Source organism: Toxotes jaculatrix, chromosome 1 (genome assembly GCF_017976425.1).
Source record: "Toxotes jaculatrix isolate fToxJac2 chromosome 1, fToxJac2.pri, whole genome shotgun sequence".
Taxonomy (NCBI): Eukaryota; Metazoa; Chordata; class Actinopteri; family Toxotidae; genus Toxotes; species Toxotes jaculatrix.
The window spans coordinates 25,790,740-25,812,677 of NC_054394.1; the positions used below are offsets into that span (position 1 = coordinate 25,790,740).

At 40.8% G+C, this 21,938-nt stretch overlaps 1 protein-coding gene across 4 annotated transcripts in view; it reads left to right on the top strand.

Moving 5' to 3' along the window:
• Positions 1–461: 461 nt before the first annotated feature.
• Positions 462–21,938, top strand: part of LOC121178663 (E3 SUMO-protein ligase PIAS1-like) — a 51,384-nt gene continuing 29,907 nt past the window's right edge. For 3 of the 4 annotated variants that reach the window (XM_041032931.1, XM_041032947.1, XM_041032965.1), the window contains exons 1-2: positions 488–493; positions 14,627–14,689. In XM_041032931.1, the coding sequence (XP_040888865.1) occupies positions 14,633–14,689 (57 nt within the window). In that variant the 5' untranslated portion in view covers positions 488–493; positions 14,627–14,632. Of the gene's footprint in view, positions 494–14,626; positions 14,690–21,938 lie in introns of all 4 variants that reach the window. The other variant, XM_041032956.1, reaches the window with a different exon arrangement.

Here is a 21,938-nt window from a genome sequence, read left to right on the forward strand (position 1 = left end):
TGTGACACTGACAAGTGTTGACAATAAGGCTTAGACAGTGGTTGCAGTTACTATTATGCAGTTATTATTATTGTTGTTATTTTTATTATCACTGAAAAAAGAAGTGTACTAGGTTTCTGTTCTGAACCCATCACGGATCTACCCTTCAACAACTGGAGAGACCTCTGGAGCTCTTAAATTTGACAGCATTTTTTAATTCAGAAGAAGTTCTATTAATTGCTGTTTTCCACCTACTTGACAAACTTCAGCTTGTTAATTGGAATAAAAGCAAAGGATTTTTAGTTTTATCATCTAACTAATTTTACTTTTAGCCATTTAGGCCGTTTTAGCCACTCCACAGCTGTTTTTTTTCCTCTCATTGTTTGTGTTCCTGAACGCAACCCTGCTCGCTGTGTGCGCGTTCACATATCGCTCTGCGCGTCCCAGTCATGTGACAACCCCTCACCACGCCTGCGCAAAGAAATACAAGATGGCGGAGAGTGCGGAACTGAAGGTAAGGCGCAGCCTGAAATTATTTTAAATTTACTCGGTTGCCGAGCGTTTGATTGTCAAGTCACACAGTGTTTCAGTTATTTAAGCCTCCGCGGGCTGAGATGGGTTCAGATTCGCTGTTTATCGCTCAAACACAGCAGGAACTTTATTGAATCCGCCAGCGCCAGCGCTTGCAGGAGCATGTTTATGTTGATGTTGGTTTGTGTGAACGGACCGTTTTCTTCAGCACACCCGCTGCTGGCGGGGCGGGATTCACTTCAAAACCATCCTATGTGCCTTGTTTTAAGTTGAAGGCAGCGGGTCACCTCACGGCTCCGTGGCATCCACCTCGGGTCGCTTTGCTGGGTGATATTTTCAGGGGATACAACGCTAGCTTCGGGGCGTTTGTCGCGCCGACGGGCTCTAGATTGTCACTCCGTTTGAATGTGACAGCAGCTTCATGCGTGTCGGTTCAGGTTTGAAAACTCGTCACCTGGACGGCTTTTCATTGGTATCCGTATTATTATTATTATTATTATTATCAAAATCGCTCATTAATGATTATAAAGTTGATGTCGATAGCACACATCGTGTCCGAGCACAGGCAGAGTCCGTCTGCAGCTGAAGTAACGTTACCTGTTGATACTCGCATCATAAAAAAAAAAAAAACACGCCGCTTCATGTAAAGGTTAAACCAACAGAGTGTTCAGGTGTTCAGGCCTGGATCGCCGACCCCTGACCCTCAAGTTTACGCCACATCATTTGGGTCGATTTGGGTTAATTGGTTAGAAATTTGCGGACAAGGCGAGATTTCCAGCCGGGCAACTGCTCTGTATCCTGAGCGGCCCCTGAAGCCGCACATTCATCCATCTCCTCTTATTTTAGTAATTTGATTAGTAACAAATGTGTGGAGTTATTTGCACCACAAAAGTACAGTATCATCTAAGGCAGCCCCTGTGTTGTCAGACTCCAGTTTTAAGGCTCCTAGTACATTATCCATACATGGAGCATATCCTAAATAATATTGTGTTTAATCAAATGACCATAGATTGAGACATGAAGCATGGTTTCAGTGTCGGAGGTCTGGGTGCACAGGACTTAATGGGAACGTGGAGGCGGCAGAGTTCACATTCAGACAGTGGCAGGTGGGGGGGGTTCAGTGATCAGACAGGCACCTTGATGCACCTTACCTTTGCATTAAAACACAGCGTGGTAGCTACACTGAAACCGTGTTTTAATTTAACTTTGTAAAGCGGAGCTGGAACCTATCTAGCAGTTATTGATCACAGTCTTGGGCTATTTTTAGACTTTTCCCCTGTGTGTTGCTGTGGATCTATACACGCTTCTTTGTGCCAGCTGCTGTTCATCTACACAGACCGTAATGAACAGGTTTTTAGCTAAACCCTCTGCCTCCTCTGAAAAGCCAGATGTGTCCTTACTATAGAACATACCGGTGCCTGTATATTCTGGGCTTTCTGTGCTTAATGATTGTCAAATGTGTTTCTTTGTGGAGAGATGGTTATAGCTTCTCTAACTGACTAACTTGCCTTTTCTCATTTTCATAATGGAAGTTAAATACTTGAGGGCAGGGCTGCAACCAATGTTTACTTTCATTATTAATTAATCAGATCCACATAGTGTCGGGAAAAGGTGAGAAATGCCCATCACAGTTTCCTAAAATCTTAGTTCCTTACTTCTGCAAATACCTTGTCTTGTCTAACCAGTATTCAGAAACCCAACGAGACGTTCAAGTGAGTATCACATTAGAGTTTAAACAATAAAGCCCCAACAGTTTGCTTTTCTTTGTTTTATCTGGTTGTTAAACTGAATGTTTTTGCATTTTGGACAGTTTGTTGAATAAAACTGGTGATCTGAATACGTTGTCTTGGGCTTCATGAAGTTATAGCAGGTGCCTCTCGCTATTTTCTAACATTTTGCAGACAAGCCAATTAATCAAGAAGGTAATCGGCTGATGAATCAACAGTCTGTTAGCTGCAGCTCTAGTTTAAACTCAATGAGTTTATGGGCTGTGGATTAAACAAAAAAAAAAGGCATTTTTGTTATGTCCTTATAGGTTTTCAGATTAATTGAATAATGAAATATAATAATCAGTAGCTAAATCAACATTTGCAGCTCACATTTGACTGAGAACAGAAGAGCTTTTTGTGGGATGTTAAAATGAATAATGTTAGAGATTTCTTGTCTGTGCAAACATGAAGGAAGTCATTAGGCTGGTCTTGTTGTATCCTGTGTACAAGCGTTAACCTCATACCCTGCTGTTGACTCCTCTGTCGTCTACAATTTGAGGAAGCTTTTATAGATGCATAGATAGTCTTCAGTATTAGTATTTTGTGTTTATTGGTATTTCAGTATTATATTAACAGCATTGTACAACCACTGTGGAAGGATCTGACAGAGAGGCCTAAGGGCTTTGTTTAGAATCCAAACAAGTGAGGTTTGGTTTAGCAGTGATTTACTGGTGAGTGATTTGACTCTTTGTAACCTGCTTCAAGTGTTTGTACAGGAGCCAGTCACTCGTGAATTCCTGTGGATAAACTAGGCTCACTGAATGAAATGAAGGTAGCAGATAAGTTGACAGAGGCATGATCTCGACCACACCATCTATGCTTAAAGACATGGCATAGATGTAGGACAACAGTAAGGTAAACTAATGATTATTTTCACTATTGATTAATCTGTCAGTTATGTTCTTGATTAATCATTAAATATCTCTCAAATGTCAGGAAATGGTGAAAAATGCCCCTTAGAATTTCTCAGAGCCCAGGCTGATGACTCCAGATGCTTGTTTTGCAGGAAAGAAAAGCAAAAACCTTTTGCACTTTTGTTTATAAGATAACTAAAATGATTATTCAGTCATTAAAATAGCTGCTGATTAATTTTTTGTTACTTGGTTAACTGAGCAATTGTCGCAGCTCCAGACAACACACTACGAGACACAGATTAGCAGTTTAAAAATACAGTGGCCCCACAGTTGGAGACACCCACAATATTTTTTACAGAACTGAAAAAAAGACCAAAGTCATATTTATTTTATCTTTGTTTTTTTTCTTCTTTTCAGTGAAAACTTTGAAAATAGTTCATCTTTTCCATGAAAAATGCAAAACCTTAATCATCTGTAAAAAAAAACTGAAGAATAAATAATGTCTAGATAAGAATTTTGTGTTTAATTCAGTTTGCACCAAACCTTTGTTGAAACCTTCACACCAACTATTTTTAGGCTTCTAGAGCAAGACAAGGACATGTTTTAAGACATGTTAATCTTTTCAGGCAGCAGTTGAGACCTCTGGCAGTTTACAGTGTTAATAGGTTGTGTTAAATTACATTTTGTTGCATTTAATGTGTTGAGGCTTTATGACTTTTGAGAGCCATAACTGATCAGATTTAGTTCATATTCATTGTTTTAGGTACATGTACTGCAACACATTGTGCCATGATACATGGTTAGTACTGATGCAGCAACAATGGATTACTGCTGATAAAAGCCGACGTGTTTATATTGTGAAGTTACAGTAATCATGATGATCTATTCCCCCTCCTTTCTCCTTTGCTATGTGAATAAACTCATTAGGACATAAAGGTATTACATAATTAAATGAGCTGTGGCAAATGATCTGTTTACTGCTTTTTAACACCTTAGATAAAAAATGTGTTATTTTAATGAACAAATTTGTCCGTATGCACCACGTGGGGCTTTTGTCAGCTGCCATAGGGTCGAGAGCGCTGAACTGGCTGTGACATTGAGCACTGAGCGGACTGCAAACATACAACAGTGACAGTGTGTGGCAGGAGTCATCAGCCCACCACAAAGAGAGAGCTCAGAGGCTGTGGATGCAGAGAATACTAATGAAAGTGGACGACACATGACTGAGACAACGGGGAACTTTTCAAAAACATTACAGTGACGTATACTGTATAAAAACCATAACCTTTTATTTGCATATGTACGAAGCTGAAACCAGAAAATGATCAAAATTGTTGTTGGTTAATCAACTAACAGTTTCAGCTCTGGTAACATGAATGTTTGGCCCTACCTGCTTTAGTATTTGGTACTGAGTAATGAATGTTTGTCCAGTATGGAAGTTTTTTTGGGGAAAAAAAAGATCAAATTTAGCCCATATTCCAAAGAACATCTGTAGGGCTAAAGATTATTTCCGTTATAAAAGAGATTTATCTGCTAAAGGCCTAGGTAATGTCTTCACATGGCTTGTTTTATCTGACCGACAGTCCAAACCCCAGAACCTGAAAAATCGGAATTCAGTTTACCAAAGAAAAGCAGCCAGTCTTACCAAACGAGAGGCGAGAACTGGGGGACGTTTGGGATTTTTGCTGCTGTAGCTGCTGAATAGTTTTCTGTTGAGCAACTGATCAACTAATTGACTAATTTATTTCAGCTATAATATGCTGAATATTGGTTTACATTATTGCGTGTCCTGCTCATTGTTGTCCTTGGCTGTATTTGATTATCATCTCTGAACTGGTGCATAAACGTGTGAAGCTGCTGCCCCAGACTAAATCTGCGCTTGTGGAAGCCTCTGATGTTGCCAGGCCCCCAGATGTGTCCTGTTGCATTGCATTTTGTTTCACAGGAGTCCCGATCCGCCTCAGCTTCTTTGAACTGTCTTCTCTCTTCTCTGGAGCTGCTGCAGCAGCAACCTGGCAATACAAATAACTGTCTGTGCGCTGGCGGCTTATAGGTGGAGACAGTCTATTTGTAGAGCCTGTGGCTAGGTTAATCCCTAATGATACAGGCCCTCATCTCTGCTCCCCTTCTTCCTTTAAGCACCTGCCTATTTCTCTTATCGTCATTGTCATTATCGCTGCAGTTAATTTTTGGGTTTAAAGAGAATCACACGTTCACATGGAAATTACCGGTGTGAGTGATAACTGTTCTCAGCGGTTGGTGTATTTAAAGACGACATGCATGTGCAGATGTTCACGTGTGTGTTTTGGGGTCATTCTAGGTGATTAAGAGTGGTATCTCACAGCAGCATCTCAGACAGAGAAGGACTGAAAATGTAAGAATCTGATTGTCGATAGGCGGATTGAAGATGTAAGGAAGCTGAACGCAACACACAGCTCACAATGTGAAATAGACCTCGTCTGGTACAGAAATGCCAAAGGTGTTTAGTGTTGAACCAGCTGGAACAAACTGTTGTAGAGGGTTCGTTGCCTTTTTCCTCGCTCTCTGTATTTAGTGAAGTTCATCAGTTCTGCAGCCGGATAAAAATAACAAATATGCTTTGTCTCTTCAGGCTGCATGATTTATGTTCTGTTTGCTCGGCCCAGCCAAACCAGCATTCAAGCTCTGCTTTTGTCGGATATTTTGTCCTGTGAGAGCACACGCTGTCTGCAGTCATTGACTTTTAAGCTAAGCTTTTCTTAACTCCTGTGGTGATTTTGTTACACAGTCCCGTTGCCGTGGAAACGTGTCACATTTGAGATGGACACGGGTAGGTAGCAGTTTGAGACTCAATTGTGTGTCTCCAACTGGAAGGGAAAGACAGACATTTCACTGGGCTCCCTCTTGGTAGATCATTTGTAAGGTTTTTAAATATTGGAATATTTGAGAGATTTTGGTGTGGATCAAGGGGGATAAATGAATAAAAAAATGTCTTGTGAAAAGCCCGCCATCGTGAAATATTTCTTTATCCTGCTGCAGGATTTAGGAGTCTGGTGCGTTCGTCAGACCCTCCCATTGAAGTTCATAAATCTCTCCACCCGAGGCATGCGGCTTTGTGCAACTTGTGTGCAGAGTTGAGTTATACTGTCACTGCTGTAATTTGTGACTCATAATTCACTTATGATTTGCAGCAATGTGACATGAGGTTTTGTGTATGACATGCTTCAAGATTAGCTGCTGTTTTCCCATAAATCTTGAGTCAAAAGTTTTACGTCTGCGCTGCCTTGGTGCAGTGTGGTACACGTCATGCTGCCAGTAACACCTGATAGCACCTTCACCACAGGTTACGCAAATAGAAACAATAACTTGAAAAGAATTTGGTGCATCTTGCTGCTTACATTTGCAACTTCATAAGGCTTTCAAATACAGATTTCATATAGATAGATGGTGTAAACTATGTGGAAAAAAAAGTATGGAAATGTGGAAATATTTTCTAAATTACAGAATCAGTGCCAACTTGTTGTGGTTAATAATATCATGGTGAGTGATATAAATAGCTCTTGTTGAATATACAATATGGCAGTGGGTGTTTGTCCAGATGTAACCGGCTTTTAACAGGTAAAATGGAAAAAAGGATTAAAGGGCGTTGCAGGTTTTTTTTTTGTCTTACCTTTGAAGATGATTGAAAATAGCATTTTTCAGGCGATTCTGCATTAAGTACGTTTGGGTGTTTATTATGAAATAAACACATTTCTGGGACATAAACATCTCTTTGTATCAGTAATAGTTATTTTCATAATTAATTCATCTGCAAATTAGTTGATTATTAGTTTAGTCAGTGAAATGTCAAAAATAATTGCAAATGCCCATCAGAATGAATCAGAACACAGCGTGTGTCTCTTAACACTGATAACTCTGAGTAGTTTGGACTATTTTGCTAAATTAAAAAAAAAGGTTCTGGTGGAAAATATGATTATACTCGGCACCGATGTGGGAAAAATTTCAAACAATACCCAAAACCCCTAACAGGCAGTGTTCCCAGCAGCATGTACTTGTCATGTTGTGATAGATATAGATAGGTTGATAGATGCAGTGCAAACCAAACAACTGAAGTAATAACAACTAAGCTGATTTAAAAAAAAAGCAATAAGAACTAATAGCAATCAGAGGAAAACTAAAATATTACTAATAATAAAATAAGCAGACAGAGGACTAAACCATAATACAGAGTTTATTGAATTGATTGATTTTGGTCTTAAAGTTATAAAAACAAGATAAATAAATAAATAAAGCAAGAAAATATTAATAATTAATTAACAGACAGCACATATATGCATACAGGCACAGGATATATTTAAGTATGCATAATGCAAACACACATATATACATACATAATTTAAAACAGAGCACTGCACCCAAGTGCTGAAACAACTTCAGATTTACGAGTAAATAAAAAATAAAAAACAAACACAGATTATGGTATTAAAGGAAATGGTGTAGGCCAAAGCCATATCTTATCATACAAGAGTACAACATATCACAAGCAGTGATCACATATCACAGCAGCAGCATCTGTCTCTACAAAGCTCATAATGTTCGGTTTTTGTTCATGTTATGGAAAATTTGTAAATTCACTAATTTCAATTAGATGTTTCAAGTACAGCATGTTCAAGGCGGTGTTGTACTGGACTACATTAAACTGAGAGGTCTTTCAAATCTTTTGTCCAGTTTTACCAACATGAAGGGGGGAAGACTATTAGAAACACCTCTGAGTATAATACAGTCCAGTGCAACACCATTGCCAACTGTGACCTCGGTGCTAAAACATATAATTTAATTAACACCTCTATGACAGTATCAACAACAACTGAATATCACAGGCAACATAAAAATGGACTTTACTGCAGACCAGTTGTATTGGATTGCGGTAGACTGTACAGGTGTACCTGTATAAAGTGGCCAGTGAATGTAGATAATAATATAAAGTGGCAGGGCGCCCGAGCGATAAGCAGATGAGACATGATAAACTAACGACTTAAATGTGAACTGTGCGTGAAGGCAAGGTTGGAGCTCATGCAAATAGGGGTAGAGTGCAGATGTGTAGCCACAGTGCTGCGTCGTGTTGACTGCGGTCAGATGTCCGTTTCTTTGCCGTTCTGAGGATTATCCAGAATGTACCATCACGGTGAAATACTTTGACTGTCAGTCAGTCTCACAGGCAAAGTATTTCCAGACACGACTTTTACAGTTTTCAGTTGAGCTGGTGAAACTGTCGCAGGCTCTGCAGAGTAAATACTCATTTTTATAACGTTTGCCTGTCCAGGTGATCACAGCAACACAAATACACAATACAGTAAAGCTGGTAATTAAAGAACACAATACCTACAAATAAATAAAAATGGTTTTTGATAATTTGATATTTTCAAATGTGACTTAAACCATGACACTGCGGGTCACTTAGGATTAAAATGTCTCAGGACCAGACGTAATCGGGTGTCAGACTTGATGTGCTGTTAGCCATCTTCAGTGAGCAGACAATTGGCATCATTAGAGAATATGACAGAGTCCTTGCCAAAGGCTGTAATTTTAATTTAACATCATGAGGAAAGTATTTTGGTGTGATGCATCATGAGCATCTTCTGTTCTCTGTTTTTGTTTAAATTTAGAAGAAAGAAATTATTTTGAAATAGCTCTCTCTGCACCGTGTTTCATAGTTTCAGCTAAAACAAATTGCAGCAAAAAAACATTTTTCCCATCATGCAGCTATAGTGAGAATATGTGAATCAGAGTAGAAAATGATTTGGGAGACCTCATTCAGCACAGACCAGCCTGGTGGGCCTATCTAGTGTGCCTTCTTTCTCTGAATGAAGCTGGGGGATGAGACCACAGTAATGCAGCGGCAGTTCCCAGGCGGTCGTGAGATGTGGCCCAACATCAGAGAGGCCACTCTAATGATAAAAAGTCATCTGAGCTCTCTACTCTATCAGCAGCGTGTATGCTGCACAGCCCGCAGTCACAGGTTACTGTCTCTACTATTCCCCTTTATCTCGGTGTCTGCTGACCTCCATCAAGTCTGCAGGAATTAAAGGGTGCAGAGGGCGGGTGTAGCTCACTGCTGTCTTCCCGTTCTTCCTCATTTTCTTGCCAGACCAGTGCAGTGGGATTTTGGTGTCTAATGTCCTCATTCTCAGCCTTTTAGATTACGTTCCTTCCTTTCTTTTCGACGCAGGGGTGAGGTCAGTGATGATCTAACTGGTGTTTCTCCCCCGCTCAGTTGTTAGAACCACTTTACCATCACTCTTCTTTGTCCTCGTAGCAGCAAAACTGTGTTGTTTATTTGCCACCAGCAGCATTTACCTGCACTGTTTTTGGCACCAGATTACAAACCCCCTTGCTGTCGCAACTTTGTGCCATTTAGCCTTGAAAGAGGCAAGTTTCAAATTCACTATCTGCCTGTGGCAAGCTGGGACTAGATTTCTGTATCCTCAGGTGTGGCGGCACAGCATTTAACTCACTAATGAATAAAAGAGAAATCCTTCTAAACTCAGTCCAGCTGGGTTGCATGAACCAATCCTGCACGGGGGAAGAATGGCCTGATCCATATTTTTGTCCCAAACTCTGTCTTTTGTTTGAGCCACAATGTGCACTGTGCTTCTGATACCACAGAGGCGGAGAGGGAGAGAAAACAACAGGCGGAGGTATTTCAGAGTTAAGCCTGAGTCAGAGAAGCTGGAAGGCTAAGAGGAGGGGGGATGGGAGGACAGAGAGGGGTGGAGGATGGGGAGGGAGCTGGCACTCAGTACAGAGCCCTCTTGCCGAGTGTGGGAGCTTTATATAATGGCCAGGTAGTGTGCATGCACCCCCCCCCCCCCATCCGCCTACACAACCTCCACACACCCACACACAAACACACACATCCTGCAGAACCTTTGCAGAAACTGCTTGGCACAACATTATTAGCCTCACCATCTCCCAGTCTCCTGGGACTCAAAAGAACTGCATTACTGTTCACCTCCTCAAAACCAAGTAAAGAGCAATAGATTTTTTTTTAGCTCTGCTAGCAAATGTGTGGAGCTCAAAGGGAAATGATGGTGGTTGCTTAAAGCCGCTACTCGTTTGGTATAATGGCCAGGATGGCCTCTAGGGGACACAAGCAGACGTCTTAGACTTTTACAAAACCCCATATAGTCTGGCACGGTGACTGGTAAAACTCGCTACGTCTCTGTTGACAATGTTTAAATGCGTTTAGTGTCCTTTCATGTTCCCTTCATAGATAAATACTCATAGTTAAAAGTATTGTTTTACTTCCTGGACTTCCTGGTCCTCTGTAGACTCATTTTACTATAGGCTATTAATGCAAGCTCTGTTCTTTACTATGAGGGCCCCATTATTGGAAAAGGGTATTAACTCTGATAGATGCTATATTCAATGGACTGATTAAATTTTAAACATACTCTAAGAAAATTCAGATCACTTGATTGAAACCCATGTGCAGTGTGGCAAAATACGTTCTAGAAATTACACTTAATGAAAACTCTTCTCTTTAACCATCGGCAGGACTGAATTGAGTACAAACTTGGTTTTATTGATAACGTGTAAGGGCGTATACTTACGATTTCATTATGTGGACATGTTTCCACAAGCTGATCAGTACAGTTTCTATGTACAGATTTCTAACGTGTGCACTGTAAAATTACATGTATACACACATCCAACCTTTTATGAGGAAACACATTTAAAATACTCCCACTGGAGTTTGTGAGGGCTGTTTACGATACGATTTATTCCTCCTTATACCAGAGGTTTTATCAGATGCCCTCAAATTCCCTTTATTCCAATGAACACACTGGAAACATGCCTGTGCTTTATTGTTTACAATTTCAATGACACAAGAATTCAGTAATCTGCATCAAAGATACTTATGCAAAAAAAATGTTTGTTTTGTATGAAGGAAAAATGGAAGGACATTGGCACTTTGTCCCCCTAATGTTTGTCTTCCATCCTACAAAGTCTGGTGAGGTTAGGAACAATCCTTGTCAAGATAATAATCCCCAAATATGGCCTCCCATTGAAGGTGTTTTAGAGGCTATAAAAATGAAATAATCTCAAGGGCTGAAAAATATGAAAACGTAGGCTTTGAACAGAAATGTTTTTACAGGCCTTGGTTTTTCATCCAAGGCCTGATCCATTCATGATATAGACAAGGTATCTGAGATGGTGCTGCAGCAACCTTATCTGATTTGACACGGAATGACCCAAATGTCATTTACCCATATACATACTGAGAAGAGAGAAACAGAATGTGCATGTGATCACTTCAGTTTACACTTCGCTGATTTTCTCGTCTGTGTCCGTTGTCAAGTTATCTGTTTCTAACACAGACCAATGAGACAAAGGCTCTGCTAAAGAACACTCATTGTTCAAAATCCGACCTCAGACTTTTTTTGTGACCGATCGAAATGTGTCAACACAAATACTGAAAACTGTCAAGTTCAAGCTGTTTTTTGTATAAAACATGTTTACATTCCTCAAACAACACACTGCTTCTGCAGCTGATGTTGACTGAGTCACCACTTGAACCCCCAGTATCACCTGAAGTTCATTGTTGTCTGAAGTCCATATTAGCTGGTAGTTCTTAATCCCCAGGTGCTGTCTCATGGAGTTACAGTTGGAGTGTTTGCTGTATTAGTTACAATTTGAGCCCTAAAAACCATCAGTATCCTCAATCAGTAGACACAGGCAATAGGTAGAACGGAAATGTGGAGGTTTCGTTTCACCTTCAGATAAATGCCAGTGTTTTCTGACTAATCTGTGGTTTTAAGTGTAAAATCAGGATTTTGATAAAAACAGCTTAGAATCAGTCAGAATCAAGGTGCGGTCCAGAGAATCCTGTTTCAACTGTCATTGTGTGCGTGTTGTTTGATGGTCATGTGACTGAATGGTACGTTTGAGGTTTTTCACATACACCAAGCATTTGGCCAGCACATGCGATCCCTGCGAGGTTAATGATCTCTCGTGTTGTGCGTGGGTGGGTCCTGATGAGCTTTGTGTGTGAGACCATGTCCCCCCTCGCATGCTACCTTTGTCTGCCAGATCTGTGGCATGCATGCACTTTGTGTATGTGACTGCCCTTTGCATGTGTGCTCAATTGAACTGAGGCACCTCGCATGATAACCGGGGTGTACTTGTGTGTGTGTGTGGGTTCTCATTGTACTTATGTGAATTTCCTGTTTTCACTTGTTTGCGGTTATTTCCTCTTTTAAAATTTGGATGCTGATTGGGTGTGATTAAATTTAGTCAATCAAAACATACAGAAAAACTATGTTAAACGATAAAATGAATCAACATCAACTTTGAAAATCAGCCACGGTAGTTGTTTTGAATCTTAATTTTAGAAATCTTACCAAAATGTCCAGCTCCTCAAGTGGAGATATTTTCAAATTTTCTCAGCCGTCTGTGCCAGTAAACTTCATATCTTTAAAACCATTTTCCGACATGACATGGTTCCATCACATAATTTCTGCTGATTCATCAGCTGCACCATTCATGCTGTGAATCCTCTGTTCTACCAAAGCCCAAAGTTCTTCTACTGAATCCAATCTGGTGACTGGGGAGGCCACTGGACTTCACTGAACTCACTGTCATGTTCATGAAACCAGTTTGAGACGACTTTTGCTTTGTGACATGGAGCATTATCGTGCAGGAAGTACCCATTAGCGCATGGTAATTTGTGGTCAAAGGGATGCACATGGTCAGCAACAATACTCAGATAGGATGTGGCATTCAAATGATTGATTGTTATTAAGGGCTCAGAGTGTTCCAAGAAAACATTCCCCACCAGCCTGGACTGTTGACACAAAGCAGGTTGGGTCCATGGATTCATGCTGTCAACGCCATATTCTGACTCTACCGTCTGCAGCCTCAGCAGAAATCCAGATTAATCGGACCAGAATACATTTTTGATCTTTCACCTTGCAGTTTTGGTGAGCCGGTGCCCTCCGCAGCTTCAGATTTCTGCCCCTATCCGACAGGAGGGGAACCCAGAGTGGTCTTCTGCTGTTGTTGCCCGTCGGCCTCAAGGTTTGGCGTGTTGTGCATTCTGAGATGCTTTCCTGCTCACCACAGTTGTAAAGAGTGGTTATCTGAGTAACCGTGACTTTTCTGTCAGCTCCAACCAGTCTGGCCATTCTCCTCAAGGCGTTTCTGTCCACAGAACTGGTGCTCACTGGATGTTTTTTATCTTTCACACCATTCAGAGTTAAACTCTAGAGACTGTGTTAAAATCCCAGGACATCAGCAGTTTCAGAAACACTTAAACCTCGTTGACTGAGGCTCCTGACCTGTATCTACATGATTTTATACACTGCACTGCTGCCACACGATCGACTGATTGGATAATTTCATAAATAAGCAGGTGCTTGATGAGTACATGTTTGCCAGTGTATTGTTAGGGCTCTGGGCAGTAATCTTTTCAGGTGATATAGAAAAAAATGAAAGAAGCCAATAAACATCTTAGCTCAAAACAGAATGGAAAATAAATGGCCTCAGAAAAATAATAATAAAAATAAAAATCTACTGTCTCTGAAAATACTGGAAAAATAAATCATAACAGAAGTGAGAGGAGTGACCTATACTGATCAGGGTTTTCTCAGAAACTAGAGCCACTCTGCAGTCTTGGAGGCCAGTGTTTCCCCCCCGACAGATAAAACAGTCCATTGAGGGCGGCTCGGCCACTGGCCAGTTCCAACCTGTCCCTCCTCATCAAACAGGCCTCCGTGCTGCCTGTTTCCTTTCATTATGGCTCCACTGCAGTCGACTGCTCTGAGCTGCAGCACAGCGGTGCTAACAGGTGTGTGTTTACGGCAGAGGTAAGGGTCGTTTGAGTGCGTATGTGAGTGTTTATAAGAAGAAGAGAAACCAAGCCTGCAACAGTTGGTTTGCGTGTTTCAGTAATCTGTGTGTGTGAACGGGTGTTTTAATAACATCTAAGCCTCTCACAGATGCAGCAGTGTCACTCTGAATCGCTCTCTGTCTCCCTGTGCCTGATAACGCATTGGAATGGAAACGAGCTATATTTAGCTTGGTGCTCTGTTTTTAAAATATTACTGTAATAGAACTGATTTGGAGTTGGAGGTGACGTCCTGGAGTAAAAGTCCTGTGAATTTTTTTGCATAGACAAAGTTAGATTGCTGACATTTAGAGCACTTCTGAGGGTTGGGCGGCCATGAAACTCTCCCAGTTGATTCGTACAAAATATGAGCGAACTGGTTCATTAATTTAAAACATAGACGGAGAGACTTCACTACAATTCCCAAGGTAAAAACATTTCCATTTAGTTAAAAACCATTCAATTAGTGAACTCAGAAGTTCAAGTCAGTTTGGTTTCAAATTTTGGATCAGTTTCAGATAATTTTGGCAACTGCTGTGAAACGCTTTCTTCCCAGGTGCAAAGACAAATCATTCTGAATTGCAGCTCTGATTTCATGCATCTGACTCTTCTCTTCTCCATAGCAGCAGTGGATGAGGCTCCTGGGTATCTCATTCAATAATAAAGTCACCGGCTCTACCAAATTGACGGTAAAAACCACATTTCTCTAAAGCTCTGTTCTTAAAACTGAAGGGCGTAAAATGAAGATAGAATATTGTTAAATATCCAGGAAAAAGATATCATATTATTAAAACTAAAGTGCCAAAAAGCAGCAAGCTACCAGCAGCTTCTCCCATCTAACAACTCTGTGTACTTCAAGTATTTGTCTGTCGCCATCAAATGCTTTATCTGGCCTATCAGCCAGGATGTGCTGTTACTTATCTATAAAATATATTGGATAAATTATAAGCATGCTGTGTTTATCTGCGTAGCACAATTGATTTTTCTATAATCAAAAAAAGGTTAAATCCATTTCCGACAGTGCAGCGTTAGCAGCCTGACCAGTACAGAAATGTGGATCTTTTACTGCACTGATAACGTGTCCATCTAAGCTTCCCCCTCTAGCCTCGCCACCCTCCTCCTCCCATCCTCCCTCATCCTCCCTCCCCCTCCCTCCTGTGTTTTCACTGGAGCTGTGGAGAATTTCATTTGGTTTGGAGGCTCAGCTGCTCTCTCTTTCTCTCCCCATCCCCCATCATCTCATTCTTCCGTCCGTTACTTCCACCAGCAAATTATTGCCCTGCACACCGCTCTCCAGTCTGACAAGAATCTACAGGGTATCTGCAGGTCACGAAAAGTCTTAAAAAGCATTGGAATTCCTAAAAGCCATTTGGCAGTGCCTAAAAACACTACATGTTTTTGGACATTTTTGTAAAAAATCTTTGTCCACGCTGAAAGACGAAAAAGAACAGGGTGGTGCTAAATGTCTTTCTCTTTTGGTCAGCGAGAGATGAAACTGACGTCAGATGAGCAGTGGGATAGACGCAGCCCGGTTACTCTGCTGGGTGTCAGCTCGTTAAGCCTTCACTCTCTCCGCTCCTGCTGTCTGTGATCACCTGTATTGTTTTTCTATTGTTGCACAGCTGCACCCATATGAAATAGTGACTTGCAATCTGTGATCGGCTTCATTGACATTTAAAACAGAGAGGGTCCCTAACTTTGCTGTCTCACAGTATGAGAGACAGAAGGCCAGCAGAGAAAATGAAATAATAAAATAAGTTTTGTGATTTATTTTGAAAAATCTAAACACACAACAATACTGATAATTTTACCCATAAAAGACACAATGCTCAAAAGCTGATGTTGTGTCAATATGGAAAAATAAAATAAAATAACATAAATAAATAACACACCAATGTTCCATCGTAAGACTATGACCTGTATGCCTTCAAATATAAAACATAAACAAAAAAATTCCATTAAGCCAAGTGCAACATATTCATAAGTAATTCAATCATATTAATATATTCAGATTATACCATTAAAGCCAGCAGTGCTGTTTCAGCTTTGGAGTTGTACAGTTTAATGCTCCCTTTCTCTCTTTTTGACTGCCTTGGAAACAGTGCCTGTCTGAATTGTCACAACGGTGCTGACCAGAGACTCAAAGATGCATTTAAAGATTGTTTTTCAGGTGTGTGTTTTTTTGTCTGTGTGAGAAACAGTGCTTCACTGAGAGCACTTTGTACTGTATGTTTAAAATGTTTACTGCTCTGCCAGTGGAGATGAACAGGGCTTTTATTTTGATCCTGTTCCATCTGTTCTTGCTCAGAACTTTTTTGGAAAGATTAGCTGTATTGACTTTTTGTGAAAATCCAGCATTTGGAGCTGTCATACCTCCACAGCTGCATAGAGTTGATGGGGCCACCTGCTCCACAGAGTGCCATGTCATTTACTCTGCAGGTTGTATGGTTACAAAATGATATATACCTTTGTTACTCATATACACAGCTTGGATATTTTCATAAATTCAATGTAAGATCGAGTAATCCATCTTACATAGGTAAATTACATGCATCCATAAAGCTGTTGTCATTTTCCTTTAACTTGGCACTCAACCTCTCCATTGGAAAAACCCTAAGAATTTCCCTATACCACTGAGTTACAGTAGGAGGTTTTTCCATGAAGCAGATTAAATAATATACAACAATATGCATTTTCAAGTTGGCTCCACAGGCTAAATTTTCTTACGCCCGTGTTACGTCCTGTTTTTAGGTGGCAGCCCTAATAGAAAGTGGTTGGTCCCACAGGTTGAGAATAGTTCAGAGGGGGAGTGTAACCCATTTTATTTTTCTAATGCTACAATTTACAGATGTTCCATAAACGCAGCACATGCAGGCTATCTGTAGATGCCAGCCAGGTGGCCGCACGTCTCTACTCCACGCACGAAACGTGAGCAGATGTAGTTTGAAAAGAGTGAAATAAGGCGATTTAATGTGAAAGTGATTTCATCTGCCTGGCTGAGTCGTCCAAGGAGAGCCTAAGCATGGCAAATGTTGACTTAAGTTTTCTTAGTCAAAGAAAAATTCTGCCAAGCCTCTGTGTGTGTGGCTCTAATGTTATTATGACATAGGAGATTTACCCTATTTGAGAGGGTGACGGACATGCTACTGGGTTAGGATGCAGTGGCATTCATGCGTAGGGTGCACTGTCGTCATCTTTCTTTGTGAAATTAAGCCGCACCTCCTCTTGAAGAAAGTTTCCAGTGGCGTAAACATGTTTGTCATCATTGTTTTATCATCAATCAAGTCTCCCTATCATTCTCATACCGGGATCAGAATAGTCTTTGCGATACCAGGGGTGAAATCCCTGTTATTCATAAGTGATATCGTGTGAAAAGTGTACCTCTGTACCCGTCAATCTATTCCTATCTCACCTCTCTTCCTTTCAGATGGCATGAACTCACTCATGAGTAAGTTTACTGTAACGGGCTCCATTATAATATATAATATTAGGAAGTGTTGGACCTCCCCGTCTGTTAGTTTTCATACTTTATCTGGATTTTTTCCCTTGCCAAATGAACTTTGAAAAATCTTTTTTCCGTCTCTTTTGCTTTCTTCTTACGGATATAAATAAGTAACATCTGCACAGGGTAGAGCAGCCGGGGTAACACATTGTTATTAAATGTATTGTACCCATCCATGAAATCGGCAAATTCATCCATCTGGTAAGGTTATAAAACTTTTTTTAAAAGTTCTGTTACATTACAACAAGTTTGACTAAATGCAGCACCGCAATCTCCACCTGGATAGTGCCCGGGCTATCAAGAAGTACTGCATCAGCAGGGAATTTCTGCGGGGGGAAACTATGGCACAGGAACCAAAACTGGAACTTGATTCCTGTGGTTGAAAAGCAAATAACATTCCTCAGAAGTTTACCTGAAAAATTCCTGCGTTGAAAAAGGACATTATTAAAGGGTGAAAAAAAGGACAGAGTTAGAGATGGCAGGAGTAATAATTGCTCCTTTCGCCTGTCTCTTTCTCGGTTTTAATTGAATTCATTGAAGTAAATTCAGCTTCATTTATTTCCAGGACTGTTAATTAGAAACAATCCCACTGACGTACAAGATGCTTCATGTTAAAGTAAAGTTAACCCCTGAACAGATACCCTAATTTTTGTGCACAAGCCTGAAAATAGTGTACCCAAAATAACAGGGTTACTGTTCTTCAACCCTATTGAATACAGTCAGGACCCTGGTCTCTTTGGAAGGTGTCTCTTTAAATTTTATAACCAGAAAGTCACAATGAATGTAAGAGATTCTGAGCCAAAGATCCAGAGGCAGAAACCCCGAAAAGGGAGTTTTAAGACCTGTAGTGGTTCCTTTTTCGTGGAATACACTTTGGAGCCATAGATCCAAAGCCATAGTCTGAACCAATTCTTTGTCAACAGCTGCTCCAGTGATATGAGGATGTTTTGCACAGACAGAGTCAGGAAACTTGGAGCTTTCAAACAATGTGTAGTTTGTGAAGATTGAGTCTGGTACAGACCAAAACACACCTAAAGTAGCACCACAGAGGACAAAGAGTCCCACGGGTAGGTTGGTGGGTTAGTGTTTTTTTATAAGGTGTAAACAGCACATTGTTAGGTTATTATGGTAGTGAAAGAGTTGTCATTATATTCCCGATACAAGATTTAACACACATCATAAAGACTGTAGTAAATGAGTCTTTAAATTGTATGTGTGGTGATAAATGTGCATGTTTAATGATTTCCTTTCCAGTCATACAAAATATTTTAGGGTTAAGTTATAAGATCACCAGATACTGTAATAAGAATAGGATACTGTCCAGTGTGTGTTGTCCTCGTCTGATTGGAGGATGGAGTTTCTTCCTCAATGCAGCTAAATGACATACTCATTTAGTGATAGCGGTAAAATGTGTGACCTTTCTTTGCACAGTTTTTTTTTTTTTTTTGTTCTTTTCTGGGTTTTTTAAAAATATATTTTCATGCAGTTCTTTATTTGCCGAAAGCAGTTTCATCATTCTGGGTTTTTCTGGGTTTCAGTTTTACTGTCATGTCTAAATCAAAATGTTGTATTAGGGGCCTTTCCGTTCTGACAATAATCTCACTGTGGTGGACACAGTGAATCCTCATCTGTCCTGTGGGACAAAAGCTGTCACATTTAGACATACTCGACATATATCGGTGTAAAATGTCCTCTGCTGGTAAATCTGAGGCTAAAATCTCTGCTACGGCTTTCAGATACCCACGCTGGTCTTCATGCCGTGTGTTTGTGTTTACAAACTCCTCTATTACCAGTAGCTATTCTCTTTGCATTGAATCCTCTCTCTCTCTCTGTTTCACCCTCCTTCCTTTGTTGCGGCTTCCCTTTGCACCTACATGTCAGGCTGTTTCAGTAAAACAATACAGTGGAGCACCTTTTCACAGAGACGTGCTCTGTTGAAACCAAGCTAGTTTCGTGACATTATAATGTCCGAAATTCCTCTTTGATATTACTTTAAAGCATTTCGTTGTTGTTTTTCAGTGTAATGGCAAAACCAATCAGTAAGTCAGGCTCAGGTTGGTTGTTTCATCAGGCCACTGCTTCATTATGAAGTGCAGGAGGATTTGCTGTAGTAGCGTCTCTGCATATTTAACCCAATTTAATAAGCAAATTAGAGCTGCAACTAATGATTGTTTTCATTATGGATTAATCAGTTCTGAAGTCCTTCCTTTTTAGCTGAGTAGAGCTTAATGAATCCATGAGCTGTCATCAGAAAACAGAAAATGGGGGTCTGTGTCCAGCCATTTCTGTAACCATGACATTTGCACCCACGTGACACCGTAATGGGCAGCAGTATGGATCAGTCTTTGACGTTTCCATCGTCTTCTACTGCGAGAAGCTCCAACCGGTTCAGCTCCCTCTGCGTTTGAAGAGCTGCGCCCTCTTTTCTGTTTAGAAACATGAACTGGTGCAGTAAATTCTCAAAATCTGGTGGCAGATAGTATATTTTAGGGTGAAAAAAAAATCTCTCATGTCAGATAAACAAAGCAGGGTACAGCTTTTCTTTCATTGCCTGTTGGTCAGGAAGATGGAGGGGTTTGGGGGCCACCTGTCCTGGTGAGGAGAATGATTGACTGATGGAGGGGAGGACAGAGGAGAGAAAAGAAAGAGGCGATAGTGGGAGCAGTGAACTGTTCATCTATCTCTCCTCCAACACCAACCTCTCCACTGTTTTCTCTCCTCTATTTGTTTTCCTTTGGTTTTTTTTGTGAAGCCAGAGGAATGTTACACATCCGCAGTATGGTGGAAGCGTGTGTGTGTGTGTGTGTTTGTGCGTGTTAGGTTTATGTGAGCCAGTGTTTGTGCTTGTGTGTGTTTGTCTCTCTTTTGTGAGTGTTTGCTTTGCAGAGAGAGGGGGTGGGGGGAGGGGAGGGGGGGGCTTGGCGTGTGTGTTTGTGTTAAGGTGTGTGTTTATGTGTCTGTGCATGTGTGGGTGTGTGTGTGTGTGGGTGTGTGAAGTGGTGGGCAGCCGGTGTCATCATTTTTTCACATCCTCCTCTTCTCCTCCACATGCATATTTCATGGAACTGGTCATTTGTGTCACTAACAGGAGAGTTCCTCGGCCAAACCAACACACTACACTCTGCTGGTGTGTGTGTGTATGTATGTGTGTGGGTTTTTGTGTGTGTGTGGGGGTTTTTGTGTTACTGTGTCCCTATGTGCTGTCCAAGTCTAGGCATACTAAACAGAATGAAATTGAAATAGCAAAATTATTGTTCCATTAAAAAAAAAAAAAAAAATCTCTTTAGCGTTGAAAATCCATAGACAGACAGCCGCTGCGTTCGTGCTGCACCTGTGATTGAGCTTTGTCGTCCTGCTGTAGGAGCCGTCTGTGTTTGACTGATGTGTTTTTATAACTGCAGTGTGGTTCAGACTGAAGGCATCAGACTTGCATTCACATATGGGTGTCTGCCTCCTGATTTTTATTTTTTATTTTTTATTTTTTTTTACCCCTCCTGAATCTGCCTTTGCCGTATGTCTGTAGTGACAAAGGACAAGGACAGGTCTGTGTCATGACTGGTAACTATGTCTGGATTTTATACACTTAATATCTGTGTGTACTTGTATTACTCATGTTGTGGGAACATAAATGTGGGAAGGTTTAAGGTTAGGGTTCGTAATTGTGGGGGCTGTTGAAAGCAGATCATCCAAAACGCTGTGTCATTTGTGAAAAACCTGAAACTGGCTCAGCTTTTTCTGCAACGCATCAAAACGCGATCCTGCATGGCACTGCGCTGGCCAGTCACATACATCCAAGTGTACATTTCTGGTTTACCTCAAGATTGTTGCAAAGGTTGCCGTCGTGAAAACTCCCCAGTTGTAAAATCGTGTCTGTGAGTATTACAAACCACTGTGCTGTGTTTTGGCATCTAACAAGCTTTGAAACACATAAATCTGTTCTTCCAGCTCAACTTAGAGGATCGTATTTCATTGTTTCAGTAGGCGAATGAAACAACACGCCCCTATCAACACAGCCCCTTTACGTTGTTTAAACGAAGGGCAAACATCCATGTGAACACAGCCGAGTCTCCAGGAACTGTAAGCCAATGTAATGTCCCCTGAAGTGATGGAAACACAACTGTGTGCGTGTGTGTGTGTGCATGGCCATACATATGTGGCATCTGTACACAAGATGCAGTGTTTGGTCTGTAAACAGCAGCCTCTGCTCTGTCGCACTGAGCAGTGTGAAGCTTGGTTGGAGCCCAGATTGTCTAAAAATGGTCCTTTCCATGCAGGAACTGAACAGACCCCTTAAACTGGGCCATCCCACAACCTGAACCTTTATGAACTATGTTAGTACAGCTGAAAAAAAGTAGTAACTTAAAATCTGTTTTTTTTTTGTTGTTGTTGTTGTTATTTTAGTTTTTTTTTTTTTAAGCAAGAAAAATGGCAAAAAA